Source organism: Schistocerca americana, chromosome 2 (genome assembly GCF_021461395.2).
Source record: "Schistocerca americana isolate TAMUIC-IGC-003095 chromosome 2, iqSchAmer2.1, whole genome shotgun sequence".
In the NCBI taxonomy this organism is placed as follows: domain Eukaryota; kingdom Metazoa; phylum Arthropoda; class Insecta; order Orthoptera; family Acrididae; genus Schistocerca; species Schistocerca americana.
The window spans coordinates 729833401-729858076 of record NC_060120.1 but is presented as its reverse complement, the minus strand read 5'-3'; the positions used below and the strand labels follow the sequence as shown (position 1 = coordinate 729858076).

At 39.1% G+C, this 24676-nt stretch overlaps 1 protein-coding gene across 1 annotated transcript in view; it reads left to right on the top strand.

Annotated features, from left to right (window-relative positions):
- The window catches only part of LOC124594387 (circadian clock-controlled protein daywake-like), a 63319-nt gene extending 39856 nt beyond the window's left edge, over positions 1-23463 (top strand). The window contains exons 4-6 of the mRNA XM_047132756.1: positions 2905-3038; positions 9204-9353; positions 23312-23463. Of these exons, the coding sequence (XP_046988712.1) occupies positions 2905-3038; positions 9204-9353; positions 23312-23463 (436 nt within the window). The remainder of the gene's footprint in view (positions 1-2904; positions 3039-9203; positions 9354-23311) is intronic.
- Positions 23464-24676: the final 1213 nt, after the last annotated feature.

The window sequence follows — 24676 nt, the reverse complement described above, 5'->3', positions numbered from 1 at the left end:
TATGTGTGCATCTGCACAGAAGAAGAAGAAGGTCATGGCTGGTATTGCCAGAACTATATATTTCTGTGGATATGGTGTCTGTTGTTTCGGACATGTCCGAAACAACAGACAGTCTCCGTTGATATATATCAACGCCCGTCAGCAGCTGAATGTATTAATATAATTCTAATTTCGTTCTAGATGGTTGCAGGTCATCAGTGGTGTCTGTTCTTTTGGGCATGTCCGAAAGAACAGACACCTATCCATATAAATATATATGTTCATGTCTGGGGAGTCTGGTGGCCACCAGAAGTATTTAAACTCAGAAGAATGTTCCTGGAACCACTGCGTAGTAATTCTGGATGTGTGGGTTGTCACATTGTCCTGCTGGAATTGCCCAAGTCCATCGGAATGTGCGATGGAAATGAATGGCTGCAGATGATCAGACAGAATGCTTAGGTGTGTGTCACCCATCAGAGTCGTATCTAAACATATCAGAGGTCCCATATCACTCTAACTGCACATGTCTCACAACATTAGAGAGCCTCCACACGCTGACACTTGTTGATGGCCCAGCATTGAAATCTGCATCAATTTGCAGAATTGTTGCACTTTCATCACACTGAACGATTCTCTTCAGTCATCATTGGTCTCGTTCTTGCAAGATCCTTTTCTGGCCACAGTGATGTCAGAGATTTGATGTTTACTGGATTCTTGATATTCACGGTACACTCGTGAAATGGTCATATGGGAAAATCTCACTTCATCACTGCCTCGGAGATGCTATGTGCAACCACTCGTGGGCCAACTATAACACCTCATTCAAACACACTTAAATCTTGATAAGTTGCCATTGTAGCAGCAGTAACCAATCTAACTACTGCACCAGACACTTGTTTTCTTATATAGGCATTGCCGACCGCAGCATCGTATTCTGCCTGTTAACATATCTCTGTATTTGAATACGCATGCCTATACCAGTTTTTTAGCACTTCAGTATATTGTACTATACTGCAGTGCCTGCATTTTTATTATGGACTCTGCAATGTCCATAAGACATCCATGCATGCATGTGTGAAGAACATTGTAGGGTAGGCTACATTGTAAACACGCAGGCACTGCAGTATAGTATTTCATGCCACAACAAGGCCATGACAATAATCCAGAGTCTCTCCATGTGCAGAAATCACAGCAATTGTGCAAGTACAGGACGTAGACACACGGTGACATACAGACGTTTGGGCTGGTCCTGGAGGCATGCTCGGATGGCTGAAGTGGTAAAGGTGACTGCTCGCATAAATCGGGAAATGTGGGTTTGAGTCCTGGTCCAGCACAGATTTTCACTGTCAGCAATACTTGGACCAGCTGGTGTCTGATCATATTCACAATTGTGAATACATTTCTGGAATGTTTTATTGTTTGTCTTCCAGTGCTGATGAATTGTGGATGTGTGCGCCATGGAAATAATATGGATTAATGAATGCACATTAATGAGTCAATCATCATCCAATGCAATACATATCTATAGCAAGGAAAATGACATTTAATAATAAGGGTGTTGTAATACTGTGCAATGAGTAGCAGAAACATGGCTTTCAAAACATTTAGTAAACATCTTTGATCAAGTGTCAGTGTGCGAACCATTCAATGAAACATAATTGATATGGGCTTTCGGAGCCAAAGGCCCACTCGTGTACTCTTGATGACTGCACGACACAAAGCTTTACGCCTAAACTGGGTCCGTCAACACCGATATTGAACTGTTGATGACTGGAAACAAGTTGCCTGGTAGAATGAGTCTCGTTTCAAATTGTATCGAGTGGATGGACGTATATAGGTATAGAGAGAACCTCATGAATCCATGGACCCTGCATGTCAGCAGGGGACTGTTCAAGCTGGTGGAGGCTCTGTAATGGTGTGGGGTGTGTGCAGCTGAAGGGATATGGGACCTCTGATACGTCTAGATACAACTCTGACAGGTGACACATATGTAAGGATCCTGTCTGATCACCTGCAGCTATTCATGTTCACCGTGCATTCTGATGGACTTGGGCAATTCCAGCAGGACATTGTGGCAGCCCACACATCCAGAATTGCTACAGAGTGACTCTAGGAACATTCTTCTAAATTTAAACACTTCCAGTGGCCACCAAACTCCCCAGACATGAACATTATTGAACATATCTGGGATGCCTTACAACATGTTGTTCAGAAGAGGTGTCCGCCCCCTCTTATTCTTTCAGGTGTATAGACAACCCAGCAGGATTCATGGTGTCAATTCCCTCCAGCAGTACTTCAGACATTAATCAAGTCCATGCCATGTTGTGTTGCAGCACTTATGCGTGCTTGCAGGGGCTCTACATAATGTTAGGGAGGTGTACCAGTTTCTTTGGCACTCCATTGTATAATAAAACATTTCATCTCATACAGTCTCTAACCCTGCAGTAGCCACACCACTTACCCCTCTGCCCCTGACGATAGCAGCTAACTTTACTTAGCTCACGGCCGATCTGACCAACGTCAATTAAAATAAGGCAAGTCTTAAAACATTATTATCTCTGTAAGTATTTTTGTTTGTTACTGAGAAGGAAAAGCTCTTAATGTCAGCTGATGTTTTTGGATTCAGCTGTTGTTTGCTAGATGCATATTATTATAGAATACGGCTTATATTATTATAAAATATGCTGAGAACAGTGAGCCACACAAATACTTGATTAGGACCGCAGTTTGATGACCACTGCTATACACCCTTGAAACACCTACAAATTTGATTGTGTGTTTTTGCTACTATATTGTGTACACTCACCAGGTAGAATTTTGTTATTTGCTTTCCTTCCTGGTGTTGCAGTTTTAATGGCCTGTTCTGAATAAACTAAGATACTCTTGTTGCTACTGAGATACTAAAACATATTCCCTCTTTTGCAGGACAGATCTGCAGGGTCTAAGTCTGGATCTGTCAGTATCCTTCCCACACATCTACATGGTATCTGACTACGACATCGATGGCCGCATTCTGGTTGTTCCGCTTAAGGGTCGCGGAGAGTTCCGAGGGAATTTCAGTGAGTTGCCATGCAAACACATTTGTACATCTACATTCATGCAAACCACTGCAGTACCATATATTAAGGCTTCTTCCTGTTCCATTCACATATGGAGCACGGTAAGAATAATTGCATGCTGTAATTAGTCTCATATCTCCTTGGTGATTCCTACACAAGTAGCACTCAGATGGTATATTCGACTAGATTCAACACTTACAGCTAATTCTTGAAACTTTGTAGGTATGCTTCTGTGGGAATTGCATCTAGCTTCATGTGTTTGATGGTTCAGTTTTTCCAGCATCTCCATTACGCTCTCCCATGGGTCAAACAAAACTGTGTCCATTTGTGCTGCTCTTCTTTGTATATGTTCAGAACCCCTCTCCATTCTATTTGCTAAGGCTCTCACACATTTGTGCAATACCGTAGGTTTGCCCCAAAAGTGTTTTATTGACCGATTGCATTTCCCTAGTATTCTACCAATGAACTAAAGTCTGACACCTGCCTTATCTATGATTGAAACTATGTGGACATTCCATTTCATATCCCTATGAATTGTTACTCAGGTGGTTTGAGAACAGTTTTTGACACAAGCGAATAAACATTTGCCTCTTTACCCCTCCTTTGTACACTTTCATACATGTCAGCTTTTGCTACTCATTGTGATATGCACTGTATACAAATTGTGCACTTGTACCTTCGGGCGTTCTTCTCAGCTTGCCGTCCTAAGCAGTTGCTACTTATTATGATACAGCCTCTACGGAAATCTTTACTTGTTACTTCAAGTTACGGCTTGTGTACCTTGGGCCTCACCCTGGCCCTCATTATTACACTGGGGTATCTTTATGATATAAAAAGTGTAGTGATGCACAGAGTGTAACTGTCATTATAAAATAATATACTTGCTTAATTAAGATGAAATATAAAAGTGAAAAGGTCTCTTGAACTACCCCTACCAGTATTACATTGTGTGTCCATAATGTATAACAGCTTTAAATACTTCATATCAATTGAAATTCATCTATGTGACAATTTCTTGAGCCAAATGGAGTGTATTAAATGTGATTTTCATGTAGGCTGACACATCGGTGTGTCTGTTCCACCCTTTAAGGGACCCTTCAGAATATAGGAGAGGATTCAATTTGATTTTATGGGTATTACATCCATAACTTTTTATGTTGTTAATGGGAGCTAAAAGAACATAAAAAATTCATTTTTCCAATGTGTTCGTGAGTGTTAGTTAATCTCAATATAAACTTCTATCCAAAACTGCCACTGAAGTTAAAGAAGAGACCCAAAGCATTTATCCTGGAAGCAAAATGCAGAGTTAATGGTTCATTTCATATAAACTCAAATGGAAGATGGGCTGAGCATGTATTGCTAGAGGTGCATTGCATGATTTCGTTTTTAAATTATTAAGACCCAGATGTTATACCAGGTGTCCCTCAGCAAGGATGAAAAGTGTGATATGGCTAAGGCCTAATTGTTATTCATCTTAAATTTAGCATATCAGATAAAATTAGTTGCAGTCTTAGGCTTTTCACAGATGATGTGGTAACCTGAGAGGAAGAGTACATAATCCACTAAAAATCGTAGCAATGTCCAATAATATCCTGAAAAAGTATCAAACCGTTGAAAGTATAAGTTAGTCCCTATTAGTTGTACTCTAGAGAAATATAAAATTGTGCACCGCATAAACACAACAGTGAACAAACTATGACAACACGATTTATGAGACAGTCATGTCATACAATTATCTTGAAGTAAACAAGGCACATGAGTATGAGGTAGAATGATCATAGGCTTTGTTCTAGATGAAGCTTTGGTTTATTGGTAGGGTGCCATGAAGTACTATCCATCTATACAGAGACTGCTTACAAAACACTTGTACAACCTATACTGAAGACTGCTTTAGGCGGATCTGTACCTAGTTAAATAAACAGAGGACATCGATTGCATAGAAAGAAGGGTAATGTGTGAATGTGAATGGTCACAAGTGTGTTGTTGTTATTCCAAGTGGGCACATAAAATTATTCTTAAATGAAATTTTGTTTGTAGTGAGAACAAAAATGATATTCTCATTTTACAGCATTTGGATTTGTGGTGCAGTTCAATTTTTGCAAAGTGTTCACAGAAAGTCAGTGAGCAGCGAGCTTGCAGTCAAAGAAAAAGGTCATCATTGAACTTTTGTGAACAGCTTTGGATATCTTTGCTGGGGTAGATGTGGGATGTTTCCACTGTTGGCTTTGCTGTTTGTCCTCTGGTGTGAGATGGTGGCATTACATAAAGTCATGATGACTTCCTTACTTGACTGCAGGGGCTCTCTGCTCATTAAGTTCTTCAAGTGCGGAACCACAATCAATGTGCAGCACTTTGAAAACACTTTGCAGAAGCTGTGACACGCCATAAAGTCAAAATGCCCAGGAATGTTGTTGGATGGAGTCACAATAATGGCCGCCAACACACTGCCAATCGAATGAAGGCTATGCTTCACCAATTTGGCTGGGAAACACTGCAGCATCCTCTGTACATCCTAAATCATTTGCCATATGATTTTCATGTCTTTGGTGACCTGAACAAAGACAAATGTGGACATCCGTTTCAGTCAGAGAAGGATGTGCATGGGTGGGTACGGTTGTGGATCCATCAGCAGCTAACCATGTTCTATAAAACAGGAACTATTTGTTTCATCTCCCAGTGGGTTGAAAGTCTTAATGCTTGAGGTGATTACTTTTGAATGGAACCATTCTGTGGTCTCTTTTTGGCAGGTATTTGGTTTTCATTTGACTGTCCCTTATAGAAGGCATGGGAAATTAAATATTTATTGTGTGTCAAGGTTTTTATTTCACTCTTCCTCTTTGACATCAGCTTCCATCCATCAAGATGAATCTGTCAATTTCCAGCGATTCCCATTTGATGTTTCGATTTGAACAAGAAGTCAGCTAAAATTCCATATATGCTTTCACTTTCCTTGATGGATATAAGAAATTTATCATTTTTAGAGCCTTCTTATGTTATGATTGAATACACTAAATGTAATTTCTTTAGTGTCCTTGGCATTGTCCAAGCTGCAGTATTTTGATGCTGTTTCAACTTAACTATATTTATTCTGTAGCTCTAACTCTGAGATGGATTTACCCTAAAAATGGTTATCAAAAACACTGGATATCACTGGGATACGATGGATACTATTTTGTTCAGACTGCATGCTTCTAACAGTTAGCTGTGCAAGTAATACAAGGGTGAGTCAAATGAAAACCTTAAATATTTTTTAAATATTATTTACTGTGCAGAAATGGTACAAAGCTGTATCACTTTTCAACGTAATCTCCCCCAAGCTCAATGCAAGTCCTCCAGTGCTTACAAAGTGCATAAATTCCTTTAGAAAAAAATTCTTTTGGTAGTCCGCACAATCACTCATGCACTGCGTGGCATACCTCTTCATCAGAATGAAACTTCTTTCCTCCCATTGCGTCTTTGAGTGGTCCAAACATATGGAAATCACTTGGGGCAAAGTCTGGTGAGTATGATGGATGAGGAAGACACTCAAAATACAGGTCTGTGATTGTTGCAACTCTTGTACAGGCAGTGTGGGGCCTTGCATTGTCATGTTGCAAAAGGACACCTGCTGACAGCAATCCAAGTCGCTTTGATTTGATTGCAGGCCGCAGACGGTTTTTTAGGAGATCTGCATATGATGCACTGGTGACAGTGGTCCCTCTCGGCATGACGACTTTTTCATCCCAAAAGAGAGTCAGCAAAACCTTCCCTGGTTATGGTTCTGCTCGAAACTTCTTTGGTTTTGGTGATGAGGAATGACGCCATTCCTTCCTCTCTCTTCATTTCCAGTTGGTGTAAGTGAACCCAAGTTTCATGCCCAGTAATGATTGTTGCAAGGGAGCCATCACCTTCTTGTTCAAAGCACCAAAGAAGTTCTTCACAAGCATCAACACGCCGTTCTCTCATTTCAGGAGTCAGCTGCCATGGCACCCATCTTCCAGACAATTTGTGAAATTGGAGCACATCATGCTCAATGTGGTGTGCTGACCCATGAATAATCTGTAAACATGCTGCAACGTCTTTCAGTGTCATAATTCGTTATGGCTGACCTGGACGAGGAGCATCTTCCACTGAAGTCATACCATTTGCGAACTTCCTACTCCATTCGTAGACTTGTTTCTGTCACAAACATGCATCACTGTACCGAACCTTCATTCGTCGATGAATTTCAATAGGTTTCACACCTTCACTACGCAAAAACCGAATAACAGAACACTCTTCTTCCCTGGTGCAAGTCGCAAGTGGGGCAGCCATCTTTATACTGATACTGCGATGGTAAGTGTGCATCTGCACTATCTGCCACCTACAGGCCATTCTGCATGCTGTTTGTAGCACACTTACCAACTTAGAGGATAACGGCATGAAATTTTGATTTGTTATTACAAATTTAAGGTTTTCATTTGACTCACCCTCGTATCTTACCAAAAGCATTCTGATTCTAACCATGCCATGTATGATGTGATCGAGAGAGGGGCAGTACGTCAGTCACACCTGTGTGTGAATGCCCTTCTCCCCTGAGCAGTTTTCCAGTCTCTGTATTAACAAATTCCACATAATGCTTAGCCAGGACTTACACCGCTCTAAGAGTGATACAATGTTCACATTAATGTGAGGAATATTCTTAGCAATAAACATGTCATCCTCAGTTGAATAATTAAGCTTTCTGTCCAAACTGGTACCTGACCCGCCCCCCCCCCCCCCCCCTACTGACATTTCTCTCCTGGATATTTTCACTAATTTGGAATGCTTGACTGTCACCAGTCTTCTAGTATAGATCTGACATTAACAAAGCTAACTTCAGCACATAAAAGTACTACCTCTTTCTACACCCCTGTCAAATAAGCTCAGAGATTCAAGATAGGCCTCTCCTTTCCTAGCAGCGGTGATACCTATTTTTCATGGTTTAATATAACATTAATGTTGTGGTTGTTAGAGATGGGACACAGCCTGTGGTGACCAAGATCAGGGCAGGAATAAGTTAGTGCCTTTTTTAAGTAAAAATTCTATCATTCACCTCAGAAGACTTAGAAAAATCGTGAAAACCCAAATTCAAGATGGCTGGGTATGAATTTGAACTCTTCATTCGCCAAATAGGAATTCAGTGTCTTAACCATTGGTGCTTTATCATCTAATACACTGTATATGCATCTCTCAAAAAATCTTGGCTATCTCACTACGTAATCACACAACAGATAACAATAAAAATCATTTTCTAAGTAATGGTGATTTAAACAATGACAATTAAAGACCCAAAAGTGAAATAGTAGTAGACATTGTCTCCTTGTTTAGGGTTCAGATACACTTCTGTGCTCTGATGCACAGATATTTAACACATTAACTGTATACATAAAGTAACAAACCAGATAGCCCTGCAAATTACAAGAAAATTAAACAACACCAGCAAGTAAAAGATGGTAAGGTTTTGGACACAAAGAAACCGGAATAACAATAAAAATCACAAGGAAATGCACAACTTCCTGACTTTCTGGAAATACTGGAGCAATGTGACCACTGTGTCAGTGTTACGTCCCTGCTTGTTCAGCAAATATCAGGCTCCACTAAGCTTTGTATTCACTGTTGATAGCTATTAATAAGAGGTCTTATATATCTCCAAATATTCATGACAGTTTGGAACTGAAAGCAGAGCAGTAAGTGGTATTTCAGTTGAGCCATTCAAGGAGGCTTCATTTTCCAACAGAAGCATCAGTCGTGTTACACTTTGTCATTCACAGTTTGGAACTCTGTAAAAGCTTTTCCCAATAGCTGCTTAACTTGTGCTTCCAGGAGAAAATGTAGATTCTAAAACAGCATAAATACTGTCTAAGATTGATTTTTAAATATATGTTAAAGCTATAGTGGACTGTACATAGTTTTGAGAGTTACAACACACTAAAAATATGTACCTCTGATATGCTCTCAGTTAAACCATTCGACACACAAACTACAGGAACTAAATAGTTTAATGTCATTACTCACAGGATGATATGATTTGGAATTTTCATTCAGTAATAGAATAATCAATAAATGTAGCCTGCTTTATACAATCCAACAAAATTTTCTAAAAAGATGTCTTGTATATGATAATTTAACTACAGAAATATCACTAAAAAATTCATATATTTACAGCGGATGTAAAGGGTGACATCCATGGAAAAGGAATGTTGGTGAACATATCAGGAAAGCAATATCTGCAAGTGCAGAAATTAACTGCCAGTGCAGATGTGAAGGATGCTGTTCCTCAGATAATCAACAAGGATAAGAGCACAGAAGCTATCAGTAAGTAATGACTTGCTAATTGATGAATAATGTAAAATTAGTTTACTGCCTGATGAGTGTAGTAATGAAAACTCAATCTCATTGGTATCAAGAGAAGAGATGTAGACATGCCAATAGGATCAGACCTTGTTTCACTATACATATTAAAAAGTACAAAGCAAGATTAGAAATAGAAGGTTTAATATAGCAAGAGTCTCTTGGCAGGGAATTGTGAACTGGTATGAGCCTTTTTTAGTAAGGTAATGATTCCAGCCAAATATAGGAATCAGTAATATTGATAGCATGTATTAGAAATCATTGGAAGTGGAGACAACAGTTTCAGTTGCACAGTCAGTTAAATAATTGAGAATATTGCAAAAGTGGAGAATGTGTAAATCCAGAGCTTGGTTAATCACTTTGGGGAGTGGGTAGCATTGTATTGCCAGCAGTATCATGCATGCAAAGTTTAGCTCTAAATGCACCATGTAAAATTTTTATTGACAGCTAATTGCTGAAAGTGTCCCGTGTGAGGATTGAGTATGTATCTGGCCTAGTATACTAAATGTGTATGCAACCCCAAGGTTTTCCATCATTTTCACTGGGTTTCTTTAAAATAAAAATTTCGCAGAGACAGAGACACCAAAAAACTGGAGATACAGTTGGAAAAATTGGAAGGGCAATGAAAGCAATATTGGCTGGTGTAGGGAGAGTGTTAAGAGAATGAATCTCAATTCAACTGCAGAAAATGAGCAAGCATTCCAGACCATGACTGTACTGAGTGACAAGCAGTAGCCAACATTAGTATTTTAACTTTTGATTGGTCAGTAAGGCTACAACTGACAAAGGGGGCACAGGATATGTATTTGTGAATGAGCCAATGATTTTTCAAAATTACACCCTCTTTATCATGTTTATTGTGCCCTTTTGACCTCGAATCTGCATGGACAGCTTTTACTTGATGCCAGCAGCTTCACATGGAGTCAACTGATGCAGGAACATGCATACTGAATGCTGCAAGATGAGTGCTTTTGCATCATACTTCTGTGGGCTCTTGACACCATTTTCCCCAATAAAAATAAAAATGAGTTAGGAAAGTGGCTCATTTAAACAAAATATGAGAGGAGTGGGGGGGGGGGGGGGGGGGGGGGGGGGTGAAAAAGTTTCTAGCCTAACAAACAAATTAAGAATGACAGAAATGTCGTAATACCAATTTATTTTTCCATATAATACCTGTGTACACTAATACACTAGTGGGCATGCTCAGATAACTTCTGCAAACCATTCAAATAAAAGGTCTTCGATTTCAAGTCCAACCCAGCATTCACAGCATCAATCACTGCATAATCATTGTCAAATCGCCGACCTTTGAGGATTTCTATAGATGTGGGAAAAGAAAAAAGTCTGATTGAGCCAAATCTGAAGAATATGATCGATGATGTAATAATCTGAATCCGCGGTTATGCAGAGTTTCCAGTGCTGCGAGGGCTTTGTGCGCCGGTGCATTGTCGTGATGCACAAGAACCCCATGCGCCAATTTCACACGCCACTTTTCCTTTATATCATCTCTCAGATGGTGCAGGAGGGTACAATAGTATGATGCATTGATAGTTATGCCCTTTTGCCAGTAATTCACCATAATTACCACTTCTGCATCCCACAACACCAATGGTATCACCTTACTGGCTGATTTTTGAACCCGGAATCTTTTTGGGGTAGGGGATGAAGGATGTTTCCATTGTTGCGACTGTTTTTTAGTCTCAGGCTCAAAGTGGTGAACCCATGTTTCGTCCATTGCCACATACCTTGCAAGAGAGTCGTCTTCACCCACTTCAAATTGGCGAATGATTTCTTCACTACACTGCACACTAATCTGATCTGATCTGCATTCAAGTCTTTCGAGATCCACCAAGATGAAACTTTCCGCATTCCCAAAATATCTACAACAATGTCATGAGCACGCCCATGGGAGATTCCAAATGTGGTTTCAATGTGCTGCAATGTCGTTTGACGATCCTACAAAATTGTATTGTGAATTGCAGTTGTTGTTTCATCAGCGGCAATGGCGACGGGCCTTCTGCTCCTTGGCGCATCTTCCATACTCATTGTACCATGTTTGAAGTCAGACACTGTTTTTTGCTGTTCCATAAGATGGAGCACTGTCCTCAAGTGTATTCCACATGTCCTCAACAATTTCCTTGGGTATCATTCCCTTCAACTGAAGATATTCAATCGCAGCACAGTTCTTGATTCTCTCAGTGTTTGTCATTTTTTTACACTATGGTATACGATGCATCCTAGTGGCAAAAATAACAAAGCTGGAGCCGCTAAATTTGACTTGCATATCCAATAAGAGTCGCCATAAAAGTAGGTGGTGGTGTTTGTGCTAGGAATTACAGAAACTATCGTGGACTAGAAACTTTTTGACCACCCTTCATAATGGTACCATACTAATTACGTTTGAGTGGCATAAAGTGCTTTGACTTACTTAGCACAAAGAAGCTAAAAGTGGCCATACAAAACAAAATAAGGAAACCTACTCATAGAAAAGATCTGCTCATTTCTGGGAGTTTGTGGATGAGGTACTTTCGTTTAGCCAACATATTCCACTTATTTAATAAATCACACTGTGAAACATAACTGTAAGCATCTACTGTTCAACTCAGTCACCAATGGATTTATGCTACTCCTAGGTTACTTGCTCTTTTGCCACTGTGTCCGGCCAACAGACTGTCATGACATTCTCTTAACACTTGTTCTCATAGGCTCTCAGGCACAATGATTAGGTTTCCTTTAATAGTGTTCTTGTTAAGTATTTCATCAGTAAATTTGAATTTACAGTCTTGTTCCCAGAATTGCCACTACATGTTGTTCTCTTGCACATTCATTAATTCCGCTCCCTGCCGGCTGTGTAACATATTATGACTTTCTGGCCCCCATGAGCCATGAAAAATAGACCTCACCAAATGGGATGGTTTGCGAACCTCAACAGTATAGATAGCCATACCACAGATGCAACCACAATGGTATAGTATCTGTGGAGAGGCCAGATCAACACGATTCTTGAAAAGGGGCAGCTGTCTTTCCAGTAGTTGCAGGGGCTATCGAGGGCAATTAGCTCTACTGTACTGTTTAATGATAATGGCATCCTCTTGGGTAAAATATTCTGGAAGTAAAATGGTACCCCATTCAGACCTCCAGGTGGAGACTACTTGAGAGGATGTCATCATTAGGAAAAACAAAATTGGCATTTTGTGGATCAGAGCATGGAATTTTAGTTCTCTGAATCAGGTAGGAAGGTTAGAGAATTTACAAAGGGAAATGGTTAGGTTGAAGCTAGGTTCGGTGGGATTTAGTTAAATGTGGTGGCAGGATGAACAAGACTTCTGGTCAGGTTGGTTCATGCTTATCAACACAAAATCAAGTAGGAGTAATGCAGGAATGGGCCTAATAATGACTAAAAAATACGAATGCCATTAAGCTACTATGAACAACACAATGAATGCAATATCATAACAAAGATAAAACATGAAGCAAACACCCACAGCAGTAGTGCAGGTTTATATGCCCACTAGCTCTGCAGATGATGAAGTGTCTGAAAGAATGTTTGATGACATAAAATAAATTATTCAGATAGTTAATGGTTATAAAAATTAAATTGTGGTGCTGACTGTAATTTAGTAATAGGAAAAGGAGGAGAAGGAAAAGGAGGCAAAGGAAAAGTAATAGGAGAATATGGACTGGGGGAAAGGCATGAAAGAGGAAGTTGCCTGGCAAAATTATGTAGATAGCATTACTGAATCATTACTAACGTTTGGTTTAAGATTCACGAAAGAAGAATGTATACATGGAAAAGAACTGGAGACACTGAAAGGTTTCAGATTGATTAGGGAATGGTAAGACATAGATTTTGAGGACATTTCCAGTTGCCAATTTGGATTCTGAGTGTAGTTTATTAGTTGTGCAGTGATTGACTGAAAGGGGGAAAGGAATACAATAGAAGGCTAATGGTTAGCCTTGAGAGATGTTATAGTGAAAGCAAATACTAACAGAGAGATAGAGGGGCTGGCCAGTACCTACCTCAGCTCAGTACAGCCGATAGATACACATAAAACAGAAATTTTCAGTTCTGTTTTATGTGTATCTATCGGCTGTACTGAGCTGAGGTAAGTACTGGCCAGCCCCTCTATCTCTCTGTTATTATTTGTTTCGTATCTTTATATGAGATTTTCCATTAATCAGTTATAGTGAAAGGAGCAGATGGTCAATAGGTAAAAAGACAAGGCCTGGTAGGAATCCCTGGATAACACAGAAGATACTGAATGTGAGTAGAGGAAGAAGAAAATATAAAGGTTCATGAATGAAGCTGGCAAAGGGGAATACAAATGCCTAGAAAATGAGCTTGACAGGCTGCAAAATTGATAAGCAAGAGTGCCTATAGGAGAAATGCTAGGCTGTCAAAGTATGCATAACTTAGATAGATCCTGCCAAAAGAAAACTTAAAAGAGGATTTTTGGGAAAATAGGAGCAGCTGGATGAATATCAACAGCTCAGTTGGTAAGCCAGTACTAAGCAAAGAAGGGGAGCTGACAGTTGGAAGCAGTATACAGAGGATCTATATAAGGAAAACAAACTTGAAGACAATATTATAAAAAGAGAAGAGGAAGTATGAGAAGAGAGATATGATAGAATGAGAAGAATCTGACAGAGCACTGAATGACCTGAGTGGAAACAATGTTAATGGAGTAAATGGTTCCTTCAGACTTGTAGATATCTTTGGTGCCTGGTATGCGAGATATATGAGACAGATGAAATGCCCTTGGGATTCAGGAATAATGTAATAATTCTACTTCCAAAGAAGGCAGATTCTGACAGATGTGAATACTACCAAACCACCAGTTTAATAACTAAATCATGGTTGCAAAATATTGACACAAAGTATTTACAGAAGAATGAAAAAAACTGGTAGAAGCCAACCTCAGGGGAGATTTGTTTGGCTTCCAGAAAAATGTAGGAATATGCGAGGCAATATGGAACGCTTGACTTATCCTAGAAAGGATGAAGAAAGGCAAACCTACATTTGTACCATTTGTAGATGCTGACTGGAATACATTTTGAAGGTAGCAAGCATAAAACACATTGAACAAAAGCTTATTTACAACTTGCATAGAAACAAAGCTGCAATTATACAAGTCAAATGACAGGAAATGGAAGCCATAGTTGAGAAGAGACAGGACTGTGTGTCTATCCCTGATGTTATTCAGTATGTACATTGAAAAAGCTGTGAAGGAAACCATGGAGAAATTTGGTATTGGATAAAAAGTTCTGGGGGAAGAAATAATACTTTAAGATTTGCTGATGACTTTTTAATTCTCTCTGAGTTGGCATAAGACTTGGAATAGTAGTTGAATGGAATGTGTAGCATCCTGAAAAGAGATTATCAGATGTAAATTAATAAAAGCAAAACAGGTAATGGAATGTAGCCAAATTAAATCAGGTGATACTGAGGGAATTATTTTAAGAAATGAGACACTAAAAGTAGTAGATGAGCTAAACTACATTGTCTGATAAAGAAAGTGAAGCACCCAGAAAAACATGACCAGGTATCAATGCAATTTCATACAAGTACACACCTTTGGTGGGTATGTAAATGACTAGAGTTGCAATTCTCTGTGACACGTAGCATGGCCATCAGAGTGCATTAGTGTTATTCTTGTTTAGATTCAGGCCTAGTAGATTATCTGATGGGTGTGAACAGCATCAGATGATGAGTGACGAATGTGAGGAACATGGAGATGCCTTGTATTCCTGTGACACAGCAGTATCAGCACTTGACACAGTTTGAAAGGGCCTTATTGTGGGTCTTCATTTGGCTGGCTGGTTGAATAGTGCTGTATCCAGATCTGTGGGGCATTTGAGTGTGACAGTGGCCTGATGTTGGGCTGCATGGGAACCTGAGCACATGCATACTTGTACTCAAGGTTCTGCAACATTCTGTGTCATCCCAAACCACTGGTGAAGACTAACAGTGTCTCGACTAAGGAATACCATCCCCCACCTTTAACATCACAACACAAACATGTGCATCTGGAATGGTACTGTGAGTGGGAAACATGGAATGTGGATGAATGGTACCACATGGTGTTCAGTGATGACATGCAGTTCTGCACTATACTGGATGACTATTATTGGTGAGTACAGTGTGACATGAGGTGATCACGAGGTTAGTTCCATTCTTCCAATGTTTTGGAGAGCGCAACCATGTTACTCTTTGTGTCAAGGTATGGGGATCCATGATGTATAACTTCACATCAGAGCTGGTAGAGATTGAGTGAACTCTGATGGCATGTCATGGACATCCTGGGTACTCATATGTTACCACTAATATGACATTATTGTGGTGCCATATTTCAACAGTGCAATGCTCTTCCACTTATGGCATGTGTCTCTATGAACTTTCTGCATATTGATGAGGTACTCCCATAGCCAACAAGATACCCAGATCTGTTCCCGAAAACACTGGTGTGGGACCAGTTCGGATGTCAGTTCCATCCCAGCACCAGTAGCCAGGATAGCAATGACCAGTTACAACACCTGTGGGCCAGCTTATCACAGGTGAGGGCATGATGAATTTATGACACTTTTTCCTCCTGAATCAGAACATGCTCCCAGGCCATATGGGATGCAAATTCATACTGGTAAGTGGGATTATACTGCCTAGTACTCTGTAAATTTGAGTTAATTTAGTAATCACTGAAATAATGTCACATACCCTCTCAGCCATGATATTTCATTATGTTTCCTCATTCCCTTGTGGAAGCTTCACCTCTTTTGTCAGGCAGTATATTTGGGCAGCAAAGTAACTGATGATGGCCAAAGTAGAGAGGGTATAAAATTGGGGATTACAAGAAAAGTATTTCTGAAAAAGAGGAATTTTTTACCATCTAATATAAATTTAAGTCTTAGGAAATCTTTTCTGAAAGTATTTGTCCACATTGTAGCCTTGTATGAAAATGAAACATGGATGATAAGCAGTTCTGACAAGAAGGGAACAGAAGCTCTTGATATGTGGCAGTGTAGATTAAATGGGTAGATCAGATAACAAATGAGGTGATACTGAATTGAATTGGGAAGAAAGGAAATTTACAGCACAATTTGACTAAAAGAAGGGACTGATTCTTAGGATACATCCTGTCAATTTGGTAATGGAAGTAAGTATGGGGCACAAGATTTGTAGTGAGAGACTAAGGTGTGACTACAGTATGTTAGGTTGTGGTATTTATGCAGAGGTGAAGATGCTTGTGCAGAATAGACTAGCCTGGGGAGGGAGTTACATCAAGACAGCTTCCAGACATAAGGCCACAACAACAGCTACCTTGATTTACCTTCTTAGTTCATAAACACTGTTGTGTAGCTTTCTGAGTCAATGAACAACTTAGAACAGATACTCATTTAAATGCAAAGCCCATCTAGCTAATCTGCTACTGGTGTCATTTAGGTTTAGCTACCGCTTCAGTCCTGCAAGATCTGTAACTACAGTGTATTCTCAGCTGACTAAGAAACATCATTTCTAGTTTATGTGATAAACAAATGCATGTAGTTCCTTTTCTGCTGTAAGTAATTGCATTTGGCTCTGTTTATAAGTGAGAAACAAATGAAATTGGATGCTTCTCGCTGTTGACATCCTGTAGTAAGACTGCCCCAACTGCAAAATTACTGGGGTCAATAGCCAGGGTGAAGGGATTCATGGAACCTGGATAAGCTAATGTGGGAGCCATTGTCAGAGCTGTGTTCAGTGTTTCCAATGTGGTGAGCACTTGGATCTCGAAGTAACAGTGTGCAAGGTCTCGGAATGCATGTAGTTCGTATTCATTCGTTAGTTCTGGATATTTCTTCATGGCCTCTATCAGTTTTGAATCTGGTGGGACTTTCTCTCTGGTTATCCTCTGTCCTAATATTATTTCAACAAGGGACAGGGTAAGGTTTGCACTGCACAGTCTGTCAAATACTGCCTATAATCTTTCAGCATACATTTCCTCATCTTGGCTGAGAATAATAACATCATCAGCCAGACATTGTGTGCGTATCCTTCAGTCCCTGAAATGTTGCTGGTGCATTCTGAAGACCAAAAGAAAGAAGCTTACAACCTGTAGGTGTAATAAATGATGTTTTAGCTCTGTGTTTTGGATGTAAAGTCAGCTTATTGCAGCCAATAGTTAAATCAGAAAACAGAATGTTTTGGGCAAGCAAAGATAAGGCAAGGAGTGTACCAGATTTGGCAATGGATGAATATTCAACACACAGCTCAACAAAATGATACATGGAGATTCAATACCCAACGAGATGAAGCTAGGCTACATTAATACAATATTTAAGAAAGTGGATCGCAAAATTTGTTCAAACTATGGAGGAATTTGTGTTACAAACACATTAGTGAGAATTTTTGTGAAAGTAATTAAAACAAACTGGAAAAAAAATTTAGAACCCAAGAAGAAAAATGTGGATTTACGGCTGGGAGATCATGTGTAGACCATATTTTTACATTACGACAGATTTTTGGGAAAGATAGGGAAAAATCAAAAAATATAGGATCAATTTTCATAGATCTAGAAAAAGCGTATGATACTGTTCCAAGAAAATTACTTTGGAGAGCACTACATATGGCAAACATAAGCCCTTCCTTGATTAAAATAATACAACAGATGTATAAAGATAACATTTGCCAAGTGAAAGTTGGTAATAAACTTTCACTGAAATTTAGAACAAGCAAAGGCCTTTTACAGGTCTGTTCCATGTCACCATCATTATTTAAAATCTATATAGATATTAGAAGAGATTAGAACATGGTCTCATAAATGTAACAGTATGGGATTAGATATAAGAGATGGAGTTTATCTACATCATTTATTGTTTGCTGATGATCAAGTAGTCGTAGCACAAGATGGGGAGGATGCTAACTATATGTGCAATCAACTAGCAGTAGCATACAAAACTTGGGGTTTGAAGATTAATTACCAAAAAACATAATACTTGACTAATGATTCAGATGAGCTATACATTGAAGAAAAGTAAATCAAAAAGATAAACACTTCCTGTTATTTGGGATCCATTTTATAAATCGAGGGAAAATCAGAAATCAATAAAAGAATTAGTAGCGGCCGGAGGGTCATTGGGATGCTTAACTCAGTCTTATGGAGCAGGAATGTAATGAGCAAAACTAAAAAAATTAATATACAAATCCATATTAGATAGTGTGGTTCTGTTTGGAACAGAGACCTGGACAATTAACATGAAGCACATTAAAAAATTACAAGCTCTAGAGATGGACTTCTGGAGAAGATCGGCAAGAATCTCCAGGAAAGAAAAGATAAGGAACACCGAAATAATAAGGAGAATGGAAATAAAAGAAAGAATATATGACGTAATGAATAAGAAGAAATTACAGTGGTATGGGCATGTACGATGAATGGAGAAAACCAGAATACCAAAATTGATACTGGAGTGGGAACCGGAGGGGAGAAGAAAAAGACGACGACCCTTGACCACCTGGCTCGAAAATTTACAGCACACAATGAGGAGAATGGGCACAGAGGAAGAGGACACACAAGATCGAAACACCTGGAGGAATATTTTGGAAATATAGTCTAAGAACGTTTATTGTTTGTATTGTAATTTCCAAGTAAATTATTATGTTGGAGATAAGCCTCTGTAATGAGGAAAAGCTCAAAATAATAAATAATAATAAAAATGAATATTCAGTAACATTACAGAATTCAGCTACCTATAATAAACACAAAACCTATACTTTTGTTCTCCTGTACATGATTTTTTCTGGGAATTACTATGTGTGATACTCAGGTTTCATTTGATGGTTCTCTAGGCTCACTGAACCCAAGTTCCAACTGTTCATTAGTCATCTCTTTGCTTAAGGCTTGTTGACTATATCAAATTCTGTATTGTCATTGAGCCATGGTTACTGCTCACTCCTCCTATATGTATTCTGTGTTTACTATGGATGTTGTTGGAAGAATATCCCATTTCCGGAAAATATTAGAGAAGCTAAGTAGCACTGGGGAAATTATTTTCTGGTCCTCCAGTGAAACTTGATTTAATATAGTAAGCAGCTGCTGTTATACTGATATGAGTGCTTGGTCTGTTCAACTCCCCACACTGTGTTCAGCAGGACAATAATTTGCTACCTGCATGTCCTGTTCCTTGGTAGATAATTCAGTCAAGTCTTGCGAGTCTATACTGCCTTATAAGAAAGTGGCGTGTTCTGAAGAAACAAAATGAAACTTCATGGTTTGAGAGGACATGTGATGTTATTTCAGTAATTACAACATCAAGTCAAATTTACAGAGAACTAGACAGTGTGAGCCTGCTTGTGAGTATAGTGTTGCAGCACATCTGACCTGGATGCATGGACTGATTCAGTTGGAAGGGTATCATAAAGACATTACATCCCATTTTGAAGCAAACTGGCTCCCAATCATTGTAAATGGTTCTTGATATTCTGGATAATGGCACTGAGACAGAGTTTATATCTGAGCTGGTCCCACATATGTTCTATCGGTGACAGATCTGGGAATCTTGCTGGCCTTGAGGTACAGCAACATGTCCCAAGGACAGTGATACAGATGTGTGCCCTGGATGAACAAGTATTGTCCTGCTGAAATATGGCACGTGAGGTAACACATGGGGATGCATGATGTTTGTGATGTACCATTGTGCTGTCAGAGTACCAGCTGTGATCTAAAATCATAACCAATGGCTCCCCAAACCATGACACTAAGAATAACATGGCTGGGCCTCTCTAAAACATTGGAGAAATGGGACTGCTCTTCAGGTCACTGCCATACTCACCAATGATGGTCACTGAGGGTAGTGCAGTGCTTCTTGGTCTCAGTCCCACTCCAAACAGTGCCATTAGATTTGTGGCATTAATGACAGCCTACAAATGGGTCAGTAATTCCCTAGCCTGGCTGCTGTCAGTCTCTGACCAGTGATATGGGATGACACAGAATGTTGCAAGGAATCCATCACTTGTTCTTGGACAGCAATCACGGCTGTGAAGAGGTTACAATAAGCATGGTGCATAGTACAGCAATCCTTCATTGCAGCAGTCTGAAGTGGTCAACCGGAACCATGATAATGAGTCTGTCTGCCCTAACATTGCCATGCAATCTATTATCAGGCCACTGTCACATATACAGGCCCCAAAAAACTGGATATTGCACTATTTGACCAGCTGGCCATACAGAGACCCACAATGTGGATCCTTTCAAATTGTGTCAGATGGTGATACTGCTGCCTCACAGGAGTATGCAGAATTTGCATGGCCTTCACATTGATCTCTCATAAACTGACACTGTTCCCTTCCTTTATATACACCATCAGGACTGGTAGCAACACTAAACATGAAAAGCGCTAATGCACATTGGTAGCTCTCACAGAGGATTGCAACTCTGATCATTTATATGTATGCCATTGTTGTGTAAGTGTACAATATTACATTGACATCCGACCATGTCTTCTGGATGCTTCACATTTTTTATCAGGCAGCGTATGTATGACTGCTGCAACAATAGTTCTCACACTAGTTCTGCTTCTGCATTACCGTTATTAGCAATGCTTACTGGAACAAGAAATGCTGCACTTGGCTCTTCTTCAATGATGCTGACAGAGTTTTTCCTGTTCCTAGAGGAATGCACTCACATTTAGTCAAAAGTACATTGACTTGGAATGGTGTAATTGCATTGCTATTTGGTTTGCACATTACCTGATAGACAATAACATTGCTTTGAATGTTACTTTCAGAGTTTCCATTGCAGCCATAATAATTATTATGAAATTGGGTTTCTCTTTCTGTTACACTGACCTGAGTGTGGGTAGCAACCAGAAAACTAGCCACAATATATCTTTATGCCATTTTCCTCTGCTCCTTACACTTGCATTTGTCACATATTTATCTTGGTCTGTCCCAAAGTCAATAACAACTTCTCCACAATGATGCACCTGATTGCCAATTAAGCCTGTAACTGTGCAGCTTGGCTGCTGCCAACTTTCTTCCTTGACTATATGGCACCACATCAAAGAAATTTGAGGCCCTGTGTTGACAAGGAGGTGGAGGTTTTGCACATGGTCAACTGAATTAATGAGTTGACATTTGGAACTGCCTCCAGTGGAGCAATGATCCATTTTGCAATCAATTTGAGGTCTCCATAGCTCATCAACAAATTGTACTCTCATTTCTATTTCTTCTTCAAATGTATCGCAAGATGCCAATCTTACTGCTCAGCTGACTACAGCCTGCAGCCCAATACAAAATGTATCTTTTGCCCTTTGTCCAGCTTCAAACAATTTTGCCTCACTGTGTGAATTGTTCTTACTGAACTCATAGGTGTTAGCATTAATCTTCCTAATGTTACTCACAAAATGCTAAATGGATTTTTCACTCAAAATACATGTGCTGTTGAGTTATTCCCTGTAAAACCTTGCTGTGATTTTCCTCTTGTACTGTTGCACAAGTAACTGTTTAAATTTATTGTAAGTACTGGAGAAACTGCATGTGGTATCGTACATAATAAAACAGTGTATCATCTTGGATTCACAATTTTGCCAGAGTTATTTTGTCAAAGTTTCTCCATGATCCTAAACTTGCTGCATTCCCCAGTTTACTACAAACTCATGAACATTCATATGTGATCTTCTAAGAAAAAACTGGAATCATAGGGATCAAAGAAAAATTCTTAACTAACTTTGAATCCATTGCACTTTCATTGATTATATACTGAGGGCTGCTGTTTACTCAACCCACATCTCTCCTATCTTCTGCATCTGAATTTAAGTGCTGAATTTCTGAACTAATTGCTCTATAACAGTTTGTAAATCTGCACATTGTGTGCGTCTGTCATGACTGATTACCGACTACTCAAATTATAACATTTTCCATTATTGCTATTTGCGAACATGCCCAGTAAAGCCAGTATCAGCAGCTGTTCTACCTTTAGTGCTGGGTCTCATTCCACTGCATTGCTGAAGGAAAGTGCTCAGGTGGAAGAACATAGTTTGCTTCAGCCCTGTGTACATTCTACATACAGATACCGCACACGATCTTTCACAAAGGATATCAGTCACTGCTAGACCACATGGAAGACAATAGGTTACCTGCCCCTAAGGAACAGTGATGGGTAAAGGACCACTGAGGATCCCACACTGGGCATAATTTTATAAGGAATTTATATCAGAACAAGCAGTGGTGGGGTGTGGGGTCGAGAATAATGAGTTGCACATGACTTTATTTTACCACAAGACATATATGCATAAATACATACATCCACGCAAGCAGTAGAGGCCTAGCCAATCTACTGACTTAAACCCAGCATGAACATTACTGAAGGTGATGACAGCACAACAAACAGCTTCAACTCTGCAAGGGCAGCTTTCATTCCCTGCCAATGGACTTGTGTGGAGTTGGCTGACATGGGAATGTATGAACTAAGTGCCACTAGATGAATTCTCTTGCACCCTTCTTCTGTAGGCTCTGACATACCATTCATTAATGACTGCTGAGTGCTGAATAAGATATTTATTGTAAAATGTAAACTTTCACAGCTGAAACAGCAAAACCTATTCAATTTCTAGTATATTGTGCAGTGTTACCAATGATTCCTTTGAAAATTTTCAAGTTAATGCTTGAGACCATAGCATTGTAACTCATGAAATTATAGTAAGTTGTAAATTTTCACCCATTTTAAGTAACAACAGAGTACATGTGATTACATAAGAATCTAAGTGCAGTCTACAATAGCTGCTTTTTTGTATAAATGTGTTGAATTATTTGTTAATATTCATTATGGCTCTTTCTTCATGCGTGAATCTACAGAACATGAAGTGTAAATGAACTGAGCTACATGTTCTACCTCAGTTTTTATGAATAAGTAATTACATTATTTACTACTGCGTTTCAATCTTATTTTCAGCAAATACTGCCAGCAACTTTATCAACGAGAACAAGAGACAAGTGTTTCAGATTATTAAACCCTTGGTTGATGACACTTTGGCTGCTGTGCTGACAGAATTTGCAAACAGCATACTGAGAACAATGACAATAGATGAGATTCTACCAGATTAAAGGAGAAAAAAATACTTATTTCATCACATCAACTTAATGAATGTAACTGTTATACTTCATTTGATTTCATGTACAAAGCTACATGCATGTGAACAGTTTTTAAAACATTATATTAATGGTGCTTCAAAACCCTATAGTAGGTACATTATTATCTTTGAAAATGTGATATGTATATTCATGTACCTTACAGTTAGCTGCCCATATAAATCATTAAATAAAAAAGCTCAGAGTGTCTTACGTAACAATTTTTTAGTTTAAAAATATTGATGAATTGCAGTGTGTGTGTGTGTGTGTGTGTATGTGTGTGTGTGTGTATTTTCTCCAATCTCTTCTCCTAAACCACTGGGCCTGTTTCAACCAAACTTGGTTCACACACCCCTTACTGGGATAAAAACCACCTACCTAACATACTGTAGTTCAGGAGACACGTCATAAACAATGAGATGCTTGAAAAATTGCTAAATTTATTACTTCGGTGCTTTTAATTCTATTTGCAATAATGTTTGCAGACAGTATCTACATATGCTGCTAAACGCACCTACAAAATTATGTCATGACATCACACATAGTTCAGGAGATATGATGTCATGAACACTGAGATGCTTGAAAACTGCCACACTGTGCATGAAGTTTAAATTTATTACTTCTTTGCACTCTAGTCACAACGTATTTTGCAAAAAATATCTACACATGCCACAGAATGTTCATATACAAATATATCACTGTATGACATACAGTTCAAGAGATATGATGTTATGAACATTGAGATGCATGCAAATGCTGCATCATGCATGAAGTTTTAATACATTTATTCTTTACTACTACAACATTCCTACGTCAGGCAGTGCTCTTGACAGCTTTCACCTGCTAAGTGCAAATGGCTGTAGGTGAAAACAGTAGCCATCTATAGACCTATGAAGAGGTATTGCTATAGAGTAGTTCACATTGTGAAACAGCTGTCCCCAGAATACAGAAATTGTCTAGGATCATCTAACACTGACAAGGGGAGACGGCCTATTGTGAAATTCAGATTCGATTCATACTGCGCATAATAAAAGCTCATGGCCAGAGATGTAATGTATCATACCTGCCACAGCAAATTTGTGTTCGTGGGGTTTCTATTCTAATTCGAACGTTTGACTTACACTATACGTATTCGTTTCGGAATATCGTTTCTACATCTTCCGTTAACTATACGTGGTTAACATTATGA